The sequence below is a fragment of the Myotis brandtii genome, unplaced genomic scaffold, assembly GCF_000412655.1.
Source record: "Myotis brandtii unplaced genomic scaffold, ASM41265v1 scaffold1595, whole genome shotgun sequence".
Taxonomy (NCBI): domain Eukaryota; kingdom Metazoa; phylum Chordata; class Mammalia; order Chiroptera; family Vespertilionidae; genus Myotis; species Myotis brandtii.
The window spans coordinates 126,522-141,276 of NW_005355815.1; the positions used below are offsets into that span (position 1 = coordinate 126,522).

A 14,755-nucleotide genomic window follows, 5' to 3' on the forward strand; every position below is an offset into this window, starting at 1 on the left:
TACCACATGATCTCACTCATTTGTGGAATATAGAGAACAACATAGAATGACGAACAGGGACAGATCCAAAGACAGAGAAACAGCGATCACACTATCAATCCCCAGAGGGAAAGTAGGGGAGGATGGGGGTAAGGGGAAGAGATCAACCAAAGGACTTGTATGCATGCATATAAGCTAAACCAATGGACACGGACAACAGGGGGATGAGAGCATGAGGCGGGGGGAGGTTTGGGGTTAATGGGGGGGTGAGGACACATTTGTAATACCTTAACCAATAAAGAAATTAAAAAATATATATAAATCTCTTTTTTTACTATGGCTGCAAATATAAAAAAAATTATGAATATTTCTATATGTGACATGGCACCAGAGTTAAGTTAGGGTTTTTCAAAATTTTGACACGCCGAGCTCAAAAGTTTCGCCATCAGTGTCCTAGGGCTACCCCGCCGTTCTCATGTAAGAAGAGATTAAAGTCGTGTGTCACATCTGGTAGCCCTAGTGCTGGGGCCTCAGTGATCTTTGCCTTTATACTGATGAAAACTTTCTCCTGCTCAGGGCCCCATTCAATGGGTGCCTTCTCTTCCCCTTTTAAAGCTTCATAGAGAGGCTTGGCCAGGTCTGAAAACCCTGGGATCCAAATTGGACAGAACTCTACTGCTCCCAGGAATTCTTGAATCTGCTGCCGGGTGCTAGGGACTGGGATGGCACATACTGCCTGCTTTTAGTCCCTAGCCTTAATTTCTCTTGGGTGATTTGGAAGCCTAGATACTTGACTTCCTTCTGACAAATCTGTGACTTTTTCTTGGACACTTTGTAACCTGTTTCAGTTAACAGTCTCAGGAGGGCTCGTGTCCCCTCCCAGACCTGAGCTCACGTGGAGCTGGCTAGTAGGAGGTTGTCTACATATTGAAGTAGAACACACCCCAAGTCCTGTCCTCAGAACTTAGACAGATCAGATGCTAGTGCTCCACTAAAAAGAGTAGGGGAATTTTTGAATCCTTGTGGAAGTCTGTTCCAGGTGAACTGCTCCTTGGCCCCCATAGTTGGGTTTTCCCACTCAAAAGCAAAAAGGGGCTGGCTGAAGGGGGCAAATCGGAGGCAGAAAAAGGCATCTTTCAGATCTAGGCATGTAAACCATTCCACTTCTGATGGAATGAGTCCTAGAAGCATGTAGGGGTTTGGCAGCACCGAATGTAAGGTTATAATGGCCTCATTAATGGCCCTCAGATCCTATATGGGACAGTATTCAATAGTCCCAGGCTTTTTGACAGGCAAAAGGGGAGTATTCCATGGTGATTGGCATCTTTTAAGGAGTCCCCACTGAAGTAGCTGGTCTAAGTGGACTTGAATTCCTAGGTGTGCCTCCCTTGGAATTGGATATTGGCGAATTTTGACAGGCTGTGCTCCAGGCTTTAAGTCAATTAGTATCGGGGCATGGTCTTTGGCCAGGCCTAGGGGATTTACTTCTTCCCAGACTAGTGGAAATTCTTTCTCTAATTCAGGCTCTAAAGGTGAGGTCTTTGACTGAGGGGCATAAAGTCTCCATTCTTCCTCCTGGGGCACTGCTAGGGACAGGACCTTTGGAGAAGTCTCCTCACCTAGGCGCAGCTGTGCTGAGCCATCTGGGGCAAAGGTGACCTCTGCCCCCATTTTGGCTAAAAGATCTCTACCCATCAGAGGTGCTGGACAGTCTGGCAAGTACAGGAATTCATGAATTACTCGGTGGCCGCCAAGTTGGCATAGGTGAGGCTGGCAGAATGGTCTATGGGTCTGGTACCCAGTAGCTCCAATAATGGTGACTTCCTTTCCTGAGAGAGGTGCTACTTTCTGTGTTACTACTGAGTGCTCCACTCCGTATCAACCATAAAGTCCACAGTCTGCACCCCAATTTTCATTCTGACCATGAGCTCGTGGGGGCCTACCTGAAAAGAGCCTGGTCTGTCTTAGTCAGAGTCAACTGCTGCCAGCCCAATAAGGTCTGCTTTAGGTGGTTCTGGTTGATAGCGACTGGGTGGAAAGGGGGCCCTGTTTTCTTGCTTTGCTGTTTAGGACATTTATTTTTCCCGCGTCCTGTTTCCTTACAATAGGCAAACTGGTCCCGTCTCAGGCTTGCTCTTCCTTTCTTCCCTGATCCATCTTCCTGCTTCCCTTTTTGGGCTGTCTGGGAGCCCGAACCTCTGAAAGCCGCTGATATTATATTGGCCCGTCTTTGTATTCTCTTTTCTTCCTCCTTTCTTGCTGCCCTGTTTCCATGGATGAAAACCTTGTTTGCTATCTCTAGCAGTTCACTAGCATTTTTTCCTGCAAACCCTTCCAACTTCTGTAATTTTCTCCTTATATCAGGCTGGGCTTGGCCTACAAAAGTGGCATTTACCATAGCTTGAATGTCCGGGGCCTCGGGGTTAAAGGGGGTGTAGATCTGGTATGCCTCACACATTCCCTCATAGAAAGCTGCTGGACTTTCATCAGGCTTCTGGAACATTTCAGAAATTTTAGCCATATTGCTGGGCTTCTTGGCTCCGGCCATGACCCCGTGGAGGAAAGCCAGCCAATGTCTTTCTAGCCTGGTCTTTCCATCTTCTGAGTTCAGGGACCAATCAGATTTCTCATCCAGGTGGGCCTCCCTTGCCCATCTGTCTATATCTAATGTCCCTGCTGGGGCCTGGGTCTGGAGCCACTTCTGAGCCTCTGTCATTACTCTCATGCACTCCTCAGTGTCAAAGAATGCAAAAAGGAGCTGCTTGCAGTCCACCCAGGTGGGCTTCTGGGTCTGGAAGATCATTTCTAGGAGATCTACCATGGTCTGAGGTTTTTCAGAATAAGCTGGGGTGTGTTGCTTCCAATTCAGAATGTCACTTGTGGTAAAGGACTGATAATAATAGACTGGCCCTCCCTCCTGCAAGGTCCCATCTTCACCAAGCACTTGGGCACCCCGAATCTCCCTGAGAGGCATCTGATATGCTGATTGTTGTTTGAGCCCTTGACCGGCTGAACGCAAGCGCTGCTCAACTGGCTCTGGAGAGCCTGGTTGAGGAGAGATGGAGGCGGGCGGTCTTTCCAGACTTTCCTGACCTTCCAGGCCAGCAGGGGGAGCACTTGGTGCTGCCTGTGGCTCATATGGAAGTGGTAAAACTGGTGGGACTTCCTCAGGGTGTCCTGGCAGAGCAGGGGGCTGGGTTCCCTCCTGATTCTTCTCTCCTGCCTGCTTCTCTTCTGCTTTCTCCTGTCCTGCCTGCCTCTCCTTGGCCTGCTCCTGCCCTGCCTACCTCTTCACTCCTGCTACTAAAACCTTACTCTGTTCCTTCTTACACACGCAGAACCGGACCCAAGGTGGCAAGGTTTGAGCAATTTCTAACTAGCTGTCTATGTAGGGAAACTGATCTGGGTGTCTTGGGTATCCTGTGACTACATTCCAGACCGCCCTGACCAATCCTTCATCTAAAGAGCCTTCTGAGGGCCAGCCAACCCCAAAGGCTGGCCATTCTACTTCACAGAATTTTCTCAGTGTTTCAGAATTCATTTTAATTCCATAATCACCATTGAATTCCTTTTTAAAATTTTTCAACATGCAATTGAGAACAGTGGGTTTACTCTGTCCCGATCCCATGATGATTGGTGGTGCTAGACAAACAAGGGAGGGGGTGACCTGTTTTCACAGATCCTCACTCAGATTCCTGCCTGGCCACATCCCTTGGGAGCTTAGATTTGTCTTAGCTAAGGTGCACCCATATAAACCCTGGGCCTGGTCATCTCTGAGTGGGGGTGAGTCACCGTTATGCTGTTATGCCGTATGACGAATCACAGAACCACAGGTTGGGGCCCACTCAGACTCCGTAACCAAAATCGTGGAGCCACACAAAGGGGAGGAGAGGGCCACACTCACACACTTTCACCCATCATTCACTCAGAGTTTAAACAATCCACTCAATTCCTAACTAATTGCCTAAAGAAGCCGTATGGCTTCCGGGGAGGTGATCAAGCTCCCCTTCCACTCACTTGGAGTGGGCCTGACTGACTGGGGCCCCTACCTTATTGATTCTGTCGACAGGTCCAGAAGAGTCTGTCCACTCTCTCCAGATGCCGGCCGGGTCCTGGGCTGAGGTCTGGAAGCACCCAGAGTCCCCTGGTTTAATTCTGCTAAATCAGCAGCGCACACACCTTCAGGAGGCCTATCTAACTCTCTGGGGCCCCAAACCCGGTCCACTCACCAGAGGCCAAAAGGCCAAGCATGGGCTGGTTTTCCCAGCATTTCAGGGAACCAATAATGTTACAGAGAACTGGAATAAATCAAACAATGCTCAGAGAGTTTGGAGTCACACTTTATTCACCACGGTGGGCTTAGAGAAAATGAATTCAAATTCTAAGCAAAGCTACAAGCAGAACTCCCATTTTTATTAAAGAGCCAGGCCTGTGTGTGCTTAGTGGTTATCTCACTGGTGGCCTTGAAAACAACACAGTTCTACCCAATTAAAATATACACCTGCTATGGCATTGAGAGTATGGGCATATCTAGTCTCTGGCCTACAAGGTCAGACAGCTAAGTTTATCTTCCTCATTATTCAAGCAGGCTAGAGCAGGCTAGAAAGCAAAGTTATTATTCTTATTATTATTCTTAACTATTATTATTTTTAGAATAAGAGGCCGTATAAAGAATAGCAGAGAATTCCAAACAGTAGTTTTACAAAATAGGGGTTAGCCTTCTCACTGGGCCTCATTCCTGCAGCTGCACCTGGGACAGGACACCTGGGAACAAGGAGCATCAGTCCTGTCAGTCACATGCAGTCACAGCCATCCCATGACCCCTGTCTGACCCCTGAGATCCTCACTTTGGGGGGCTGTCACCAGGCACAGGAGAAGAACCAGCAGCATCATCTTCTTCTAGATCACAGCTCTGCCTTCCCAGAGACCTCAGCCCTGTGTGAGGAGAGAGCTGTGATCCTGCACAGCCCAGGAGAGGATGTACCCTGGATCTTGAACAGAAATTTGCATGTGGGGCAGCCCTATTCTTATAAGTGTAGGGCCTGGGGCACAGGATACTCTGGTCTTTCTGGGGCCTGTGTGGAGGCATCTCTTCCCTTGATCTCACTCAGCATGTAAGTCAGGGACAGGGGATCACATGAGTCTTGAGACTCATTGGATTCAGGTCAAAGCACAGCCTCACCTTTCTGAGCATAAGAAGAAACATGGGCTAGATGAGCAGGTTACACTTGTCCCTTCTCAGGCATCTTTCAAACAGATGCAAAATGAATTAGCATTTGTTCAGACCACTTCTGAATCTCAGAATCCTAGTGTATACACAATTTCTAAATTTTTAAGTCTCATGTTATACAAACACTTTCTACCCTTGTTCAAAAAATAAAAATGACAGACATTTTTAATATTTTATGTCTTAATTTATCACGTTACTTTGATCTGATAAACTACTTCCCAATCCCAGGCAGGTGGGACAACCCTGACTCTTGATGCTGCAAATTTTATAATTGTGTCTACAGCTTCCTGTGCACACTCTTCCATTTTCAGAGACTCCAAACTAGTAACATCAGAAATGATTGTGGTTTTAAATGGAGAAAACACAAGACATGAAGATAGTGATCATGTGTGTGTACAGCCCCCAATCATTCATATGTTGAAATGCTGGTAGAAGGAGATTGATGTGTTTTCTCAGTCTAGTGTCATCAGTGATGTTGGGGTTCAGAGTAAGGGACATTGAAGAATTCCTAGCATACATTTTCTCACAGGAAAGGGAACTTCACCTCTGGCGGGAAACCCTATTCCCATCCTCCCTCTGCCCTGTCCCTGGTGATGTTCACTGTGGTGAGAGGGTGTCAGGCTCTCCCCCATAATATACAACATCCTTAGTGTGTAATACACACATTCTCCCATCAGGCACATGATTCTGAAAGATATTCTCTCCCTAATCTTATCACTTAATTCCTTTGATGGGATATTTGGTGGGACAAATGAGTTTAATTTAATTTTGCTTATTTTATTTTATTAAAGTTCAATTCAACAGTACTTTCTTTGATGAGTCCTGTTTTGGGTGATTTTACTAAGAATTCCTCAGAAAATTCTGAGTTTCTACTGTCCATGTGGGTTGGCTACAGCAGCCACAGGGACTGGAGCAAGTTCTGGTACCAGAGGGGAGCCCTGCTGGGAAGCTACCCATAACTATGGATGTGACTGTGGAAATGGGTGAGGGGAGGAAGCTGGACTTGTTTTGAGTCACATGACAGAAACATGCCTGATGTTCATGGACAGAGAGTTACTGGACATATGGGCTTAAAGCTTCCTCCAGTGAAGGCCCAGAAGGAAGTGCAGGGAGAGAGAGAGAGAGAGAGAGAGAGAGAGAGAGAGAGAGCTTGTATCATCATAGGAAATACCTGAATAATTAGGAACAAGAATTTGTAATAAGTAAAAATGTTAAAGACCATGCAGGCAGGGACCAAGAGATATAAGGAATGTTCCATTGCAAACTGATGGGAAGGGGATTCCCAGTTTCCTACATGCACATTCTCACAGTGTCTCTGTTCTAGAAGGGAACACATTCCCTGGTCCAGGGAATTAGGACTTGGACAGCTTTGGGGTCATTACTCACATGGCCTCACCATGAATCAACAAAGCTGCATAATTCATTGGGGGCCCATTATAAATCTGTCAATTCTTACAGGGAAGAGTGGACATTCCTGACTGGAGGTTCCATGGTGAAGGTGTTTCTGTATGATGAGCCATCATTCCATTAGACCAGGTCTCTTGTTTGGTGGGGAAGCACGGGACTTTGTTGGAAAGTCTGTAAGGAGGATTCTCCGAAAGATCGGTGGCCTCTAGAAGGACTTTGCCAAAGGCGGAAGGCCCTGCCTTGACTTTTCCAAACAAGTCCGAGCCCCCGGGTGTTTTACTGGAATCTCTATGTTTAATCTTTAAGACCAGACTTTGTAGATGCATGTGCTTTCTCAAGGATACTTACTCTGCTGATTGTATCTAGAGGTTAATTTTAGTTCAGGCTGTTGTTACAGTAAAAGCCTAAGGAGGCAGGCAATTGGTGCTGTTTAGGTGCCTCCTGCCAAGCAGCCCGTTAGCCTTTTCTTTCACAGAAACGTGTGTCAGAGTAATCCATTCATAGCCACTTAGGGTCTGCTGGTCAGTCCTGGCATGTCTCAGTCCATCATCTTCAACATCGTCATCATCATCATCATCATCACAATTTGCTTCCTTATAATCATTCTTCTCATTTTCTGTAGACATGGTGGTTGTAGACACACAATTCTTTTTTATCAGAAAAGAAAGCAGGCATCTACTCTTCAGATATCATTGGGGATTGACGCCCAAATGGCCCAACTGTAAGTTGACACAGGCCTTTGAAAAAGCCAATGATAGATTGGTGGGAAAGTACAGATTCCCACCGAGACATTGGACCAAGATTCTTTCCAAATATATTGTCATTATCACCACCACCACCACCATCATAATCATTGTCATCATCATCATAACCATCTTCATTGTAGTTTTCTTACTTATAATTATTCTTCTCATTTTCTTTAGATCTGGTTTTTGTACACACACAAGGACTATTTATCTCAACTTTCCTCATTTTGCATAGTTCTTAAGTAAAATACATAGTCACACTCTATTTTCTTTTTTGTTTGACTTCTAACAGCTGATGGCTTATTGCTGCCTCTTCTCCACCTGCCCCTTACATGGGAAATCAGATAAGAAATCATAGTTTTCTCCTTAGATGCTAGTGTGAAATTGAAACCACCCCCTGGAAGCAGAATTCCTCCCCATCCCCACCACTTCACCAAAATAAAAGCCCTGGGCCAGTCTCCTTCCCTGGGTCCATCAAAGCAGGTGTGTGTTCCTCAAGGGCCTTTCCTGAGCTTCCCATGGATTTCAACTATGAGCATAATAAGCATTCCATGTCCCTTGATGTGAGTGTATGTCATCAGCCTGCACATCTGTACCAAGCTGCTGTGGCTCCCTCTGCCTCTGCCTGGTGTCACCTACTCGTGGTGCTATGACATGATGACAAGACAATGACCATCACCACTGGGGGTCCATCTTCTGTAGCTTTGGGTTCACATACTTGTGGGGCACGCTGTCCAGCATTCAGGTGAGCTGCACTGTTGAGTCATAAGAGCCTCTTGATAGATATAGGGGACCTGGGTCAGAAGAGTTCATGATTAATTGGCATTTAGGGACAAGAGTAAGCAAAGGCATTTGCCTCTGCCTTTTGTGGGCATGACAGTTTTCCTCCTCCTACAATAAATCTCTGTAATTCAGATGGTGAAGAGGCAAACCCACACCTGACAGAAAACCAGCCTTTAAGGACAATCTAAACCTGCACCTGGGCTGTGAGCTGTGCTCAGTGTGTCTTGAGCGCCCTCTAGTGGTCATAACCACTCCTGCAGTCAGGTTTGTGTCAGGGCTCACACTGACTTCCCCTCACTGTGTCTTGCACAGTAATACACGGCAGTGTCCTCAGATGTCAGCTTGGTCATTTTAAGAGAGCCTGTGCTGGTAGGGTTGTCCCTGGAGATCGTGAATCTTCCTTGGACTGCTGGAGCATACCACTGAGTCGTTCCCTTTGGTTTACTCACTTCTGCCACCCACTGCAGCCCCTTCCCTGGAGCCTGGCGGACCCAGTGCATGCTGTAGTCAGTGAAGGTGAATCCAGAGGCTTTGCAGGAGAGGCTCAGAGACCCCTCGGGCGGCACCACGCCTCCCCTAGACTCCACCAGCTGAACTTGGCACAGGCCACCTGCAAACAGAGAAGCAGACTGAAAACTGCCCCGTGTGACTCAGTCCCCATGAGCCTGATGCACAGGGACGCACCTTTGGCAGCGAAGAGAAGCACAGCCCAGATGAGCGCAGACCCCATGGTGTGGACACTGAGGGGCTCACACAGGAGGCTCCTCTCCAGGGTCTGCAGGGACCCAGCCTGGCAGGCTTTCATGAGCAGGGGAGGCGCTGCATTTGCATGTCTTCCCCTGACGACCTGTCTGAGCTGCCAGGGGGCTCCTCCCTCCCTGTGGTCACATGGGGAGGGCGGGTGGACCAGGGTGCCTGGGCCAGGACTCAGGGGCATGTGGCTGGTCTGAACATTCTAGAAGCTTTTCTGTGAATAGTGGTAGATACACTCTGCCAGGATGGAAAGTGGGACTTTTAAGGTTCTCCACTGCAGGTTGCATATAAAACCCTCAGGAGACATCCTGGGACAGGATTGTGGAGATGACAGTGCCCCCCCTAGTGGTTGTTCTGAGCCACATATTCTGAGGACAGGTGTCTGAAAAAGCTTCCTGAGACCAGGCAGGCATGTCTGCCATGGGGAAGCCTTCCCTGTTATTTTTGAAAGAGTGGCAGCCCCAGGCCTGCTACTTGCACACAGGGGGCTTCTCTGCAAGGACGCCCTGGGCCACAGGTGGCCGCCTGTGGAGAGAACCTGAGGAACATAATGCTCCGCAGCCCAGGCCTCTAGTGCCAAGTCCTTAGCTTGCACGTGGGAGGTGCTGTCACCCAGCCTGGTGTGCACAGTCAGCATCCTGGAGGGTCCACCATGTGACACAGCAGTACCTGTTTAGCTCAGGAACATGTTTTCTGATATTTGTGGGGGACCCTCCATGACTGTTGGCAGTGGAGCTGCAGGGAGCAGTGAGCACAGGGACATACTTACCATGGACAGAGGACAATTCACTGTCCAGGAACTGGGCCCTTTAAATACAGCTCCTGAGACCCTGTGCCTGTGAATTCTAGGATTGTGCTTGAGATCATATGAGTAAGTCGCAGTGCAGAGGACAGCACAGCCTCCTTGCTCTGGGAGATGAGGAAGTGCACCCACCTCTGCAGGGAGTGATTTTCATCCATTGCTTTTAGCGTCTCAAATGTTATTTTCTCCATATTTTCATGAACAAATTCTTGAGTGCAAAGTCTTACCACCTGGGTGGTCAATAATCTTGTTGGATGATTAAGTCATAAACTCTAACTCCTGGATGCAGCTTCTTGAAGAGCCCCCAAGAGCAGCTAAGGAGAACACGCTGGGCCTTTGGTGAGAACCTGGACATGGGGGCTGGCCTGGCTCAGGGCAGCAGAGGGGAGAGCACCTGACATCCAGAGCAGGTGAGGCCGTTCTCATCAGGGTCCCCGGTCCCTTGGTGTTTACAGATGTGCCGGGTCCGACCTGGCCAGAGCGGGAAGGTGTGCCTGGGTGGAGACTAGAACACACTGTTGAGCACAGAGAAGGAAATACACCAGGTGTGACTATGCATATGGGGCTTGTGTGGGTTATTCGGGTGATCTCATTCCCAGGAAGGAAGGAGTTAGTCTACTGGGAAAATGAGCTGTGATGCTGTGGAAATTAGCAACTGTGGAGAGAGACTGATCACATTAGAGTGATAGCAGTAGACCCTGTGGGAAAAATCAGATGTGGTCACATAAGAAAATAGAAGTCAACCCTTCTGATCTGAGCTGCCTAGGCCCCGCCCCCTGTGCAGAGCCTGTGGTGTCACATCCATCTTCTCTCCCCTGGGATCCAGGCCTTGAGCTGAGAGGGAGAAGCGTGAGTGGCCACCCCTTCGGGACCACAGTGTCCCTTTCCTGGGCACCTGTCAACATCTTCCAGGCTGGTGCTGATGAAGAGAGAGCAGAGACAGCTCATCTGTCCTCCTTTATTGGTCCATCGCTATAGGAGACTTGGGAAAGAGCACCTTGGGACCCAAAGGCATGGACACAATCCTGGGAAATAGTGGAGGGGATGCATCTCTTATGGTGACCAATGATGCTGCAACTATCCTAAAAAAACATCGGTGTTGATAATCCAGCAGCTAAAGTGTTAGTTGATATGTCAAGGGTTCAGGATGATGAAGTTGGAGATGGCACTACCTCTGTTCCTATTTTAGCAACAGAATGACTAAGGGAAGCAGAATATTTAATTTCAAAAAAGACTCATCTTCAGACCATCATTGCAGGTTGGAGAGAATCCATAAAGGCAGCAAGACAGGCTCTGTTCAATTCAACAGTTGATCATGGTTCTGATGAAGATAAATCCTGCCAAGATTTAGTGAACATTGCAGGAGCAACATTATCCTTAAAACTTCTTACTCATCACAAAGATCACTCTACAAAGTTAGCTGTAGGAGCTGTTCTCTGATTAAAGGGCTCTGGTAATCTGGAGGCAATTCATGTCATCAAGAAGCTAGGAGGAATTCTGGTGGATTCCTATTTAGATAAAGGCTTTCTGTTGGATAAAAAAATGGAGTTAATCAACCAAAAGGAATTTAAAATTCTAAAATTCTTATTGCAAATACTGGTATGAACACAGACAAAATAAAGATATTTGGTTCCCCTGTAAGGGTTGATTCTACAGCAAAGGTTGCTAAAATAAAACAAGCGGAAAAGGAAAAAAAATGAAGGAGAAAGTTGAAGGTATGCTTAAGCATGGGATGAATTGCTTTATTAACAGGCAATAAATTTCTAATTATCCTGAGCTGCTTTTTGGGGCTGCTGGGTATGGCTATTGAACATGTAGAATCCCTGGCTCTTGTCACAGGTAGTGAAATTGCCTCTACCTTTGACCTCTCAGAACTAGTGAAGCTTGGAAGTTGCAAGCTCATTGAAGAAGTCATGATTGGAGAAGACATGCTCATTCATGTTTCTGGGGTAGCCCTTGGTGAGGTTTGCACTAATGTTCTTTGTGGTGCAACTCAGCACATTTTAGATGAAGCAGAAAGATCTTTGCATGATGCTCTTTGTGTTCTTGCACACACTGTGAAGGCTTCTAGAACAGTTCATGGAGGAGGCTGTTCTGAGCTGCTGATGGCTCATGCTGTGTGACAGCTGCCAATAAAACACCAGGTAAAGAAGCTGTTGCAATGGAGTCTTAGGCTCAAGCACTGAGGATGTTGCCTACTGTTATAGCTGACAACACAGGCTGTGACAGTGCAGATCTGGTGCCACAGCTCTGAGCTGCCCATTGTGAAGGCAATACAACTGCTGGACTGGATATGAAGGAAGGTGCTATTGGTGATGGCAATGCTGGGCATCACAGGTAGTGTCCAAGTGAAGTGGAAGGTTCATGTGCATGCAGCTGAAGCAGCAGAAGGGGTGCTGCATGTGGATGACATCATCAAAGCAGCACCAAGAAATGGTGTCCCTGATCACCACCCTTGTTAAGCTTTTCTATATGCCGTTATGCTCTGGACCAGTTCATAGCAATGGTGTTTGAAGGATTTCAACTTATTTTTTTTAAAAAAAATTTTAAAGAGTGTTCCTGAGGAGGAAACTGGTCTTGCAAGGCCTGTCAGGCCATAAAAACTGTTAACAATGCACTGCCTTGGGGGTGGGGGGAGGTCATTATCGCTGGCCCCAGGACCGATCATCAGATATGGCCTGGGGACCCCCAACACCTGGGGGCCTTCCTGTAAGCCCACGAAAGAGGGCAGAATCATATCTGCAAGACAAAGACCCCAGAAGGTTATAAAAAGTGAAGCCTTCTGCGTGTTTCTTCACTCTGATTTGGAAATTATTCCTGGAGTCTTCTAGTGTTAATACACAGGGTCCCTCCCTTCCTCTAGAAAGCATGCTTGGTATTTCTTTGGTCTTCTGCAACATTTAGTTCCCTGACCAGGAAACTAACCACGTTTGACTCTTGCCTCCAGTGAGTGGATGGTGTTTGGGGCCCGGGGGCATGGGACAGGCCTCCGGAAGGCATGTGCTGCTGATTTTAGCAGAATTGAACTGGGGAAGTGTGAGGGGGAGGGACTCCAGGTGCTCCCGGACCTCAGTCTAGGACCCGACCGGCATCTGGAGAAAGTGGACAGATACCTCTGGACCTGTTGACAGAATCGGTAAGGTAGGGGCCCCAGTCAGTCAGGCCCACTCCAAGTGAGTGGAAGGGGGAGCTTGATCACCTCCCCAGAAGTCATAGAACTTTGTTAGGTAAATCAGGAATGAGGACTCCAGAGGTGAGTGAATTCAGATTTGATTAAGAAATTATGGGTTCACTCTTCTGTTTGTTTGTGTGTGGGACTAGCCAATTTGCTACCGAGAAGGGGGCTGGACACAGTTTTAACTCCTCTAGTAGGTTCTCACTGAGATGTTGGTTGAGAATTCTGTTCTGGGGAGTGGGTGCTGGGAGTGCCCCCATGCCCATCTGGGGAGTTGGGCATTATCTGCTCAGCTCCTGTCTGGGCTAGTCTACTGAGAGACTGTGATGTTTGTCTGTCTTGGCATAATTATCCACTGATTAACTAGTCTGTGTGAAAGCAAAAGCTACTTTGATTTTCTGTTTGCTCATCTGGTTGAAATGTTCGATTTACTGATGGCTGAACCCGTGATGGTCTGCAAAAGTCTCAAGCAGTGCTGTTGAGTTAGTTTTCTCAGCGATGTTTGCTCTCTATCAGGGAGGGATAGTTGATAAAAATTTCTGTCTATGTTTGTGTATTAAGGGCTTTCATTTGCTCTGTGTTTTTGCTGTGTTAGGTTGAAATTTAGGAATTCTGGGGTAGATTTAAAGGTATTTGTGGCTTTTCTTGTCTCTTTTGGCTGGCTGGGACTTTCAGGAGCTGGACTCCAAGCTCAGCAGGGCGGAGAGATTTTACCTGCCCTGCCCCTGCCTGGGCTGATTAAGGATCTTTTCTTTAAGGAGACCCTCCAGGCTTTTAGTAAATTTCCCTGCACCCTTGTCTGTCTCTCACCACCGATCATCATGGGGTTGGGACAAAGTAAACCCACTGTTCTCAACTGCATGTTGGAAAATTTTGAAAAGGGTCTTATTGAGGACTATGGTATTAAAATGAACCCCAAAACACTGAGGAAATTATGTGAATTAGAATGGCCAGCCTTTGGGGTCGGCTGGCCCCTGGAAGGCTCTTTAGATGTAGGACTGGTCAGGGTGGTCTGGAATGTAGTCACGACAGACCCTGAACACCCAGATCTGTTCCCTTACATAGGAATTGCTCAAACCTTGCTGCCTTGGGTGCGGTTCTGTGAGGTTTTAGTAGTAGGAAAAAAGAGACAGGTCTCTCAGAAGGAAACCCAACCCCTTGTTCTGCCAGGATCCCCTGAGGAACTCCCGCTAGTTTTAACATCTCCATATGTGCCACAGGCAGCACCAAGTGCTTGCCCAGCTGGTCTGAAAGGTCCAGAAACACCGCCCCCTTCCGTTTCTCCTCAACCAGTCTCTCCAGAGTCAGTTGGGCGGCGCTTCCATTCAGCCGATCAAGGGCCCAGGCCACAACCAGCACATCAGATGCCTCTAAGGGAGATTCGGGGTGTCAAAGTAGTTGGCGAAGATGGGACCTTGCAGGAGGGAGGGCCAGTCTATTATTATCAGCCCTTTACCACCAGTGACATCTTGAATTGGAAACATAACACCCCAGCTTATTCTGAAAAACCTCAGGCCATGATAGACCTCCTAGAAATGATCTTCCAGACCCAGAAGCCCACCTGGGTGGACTGAAAGCAGCTCCTTTTCACGTTCTTTCACACCAAGGAGCACATGAGAGTAGTAACAGAGGCTCAGAAGTGGCTCCAGACCCAGGCCCCGGCAGGAATATTAGATAAAGGCAAATGGGCCAGGCAGGCCTTCCCAGATGAGGAACCCAATTGGAACCCGAACTCAGAAGATGGAAGGACCAGGCTAGAAAGATATCAGCTGGCCTTCCTCCAGGAGGTCAGGGCTGGAGCCAAGAAGCCCACCAACATGGCTAAAATTTCTGAGGTTTTCCAGAAGCCTGATGAAAGTCCAGCAGCTTTCTATGAGAGA

At 47.7% G+C, this 14,755-nt stretch overlaps 1 pseudogene and 1 gene segment (V, D, J or C); one reads left to right on the forward strand and one right to left on the reverse strand.

Moving 5' to 3' along the window:
• Positions 1-4,932: 4,932 nt before the first annotated feature.
• Positions 4,933-14,755, reverse strand: part of LOC106725387 — a gene marked incomplete at its 3' end in the record, with an annotated part of 16,385 nt that continues 6,562 nt past the window's right edge. Inside the window, 1 exon segment of the V gene segment in view lies at positions 4,933-4,938. Within this exon segment, the coding sequence occupies positions 4,933-4,938 (6 nt within the window).
• Positions 10,699-12,162, forward strand: LOC102249693 (annotated as a pseudogene).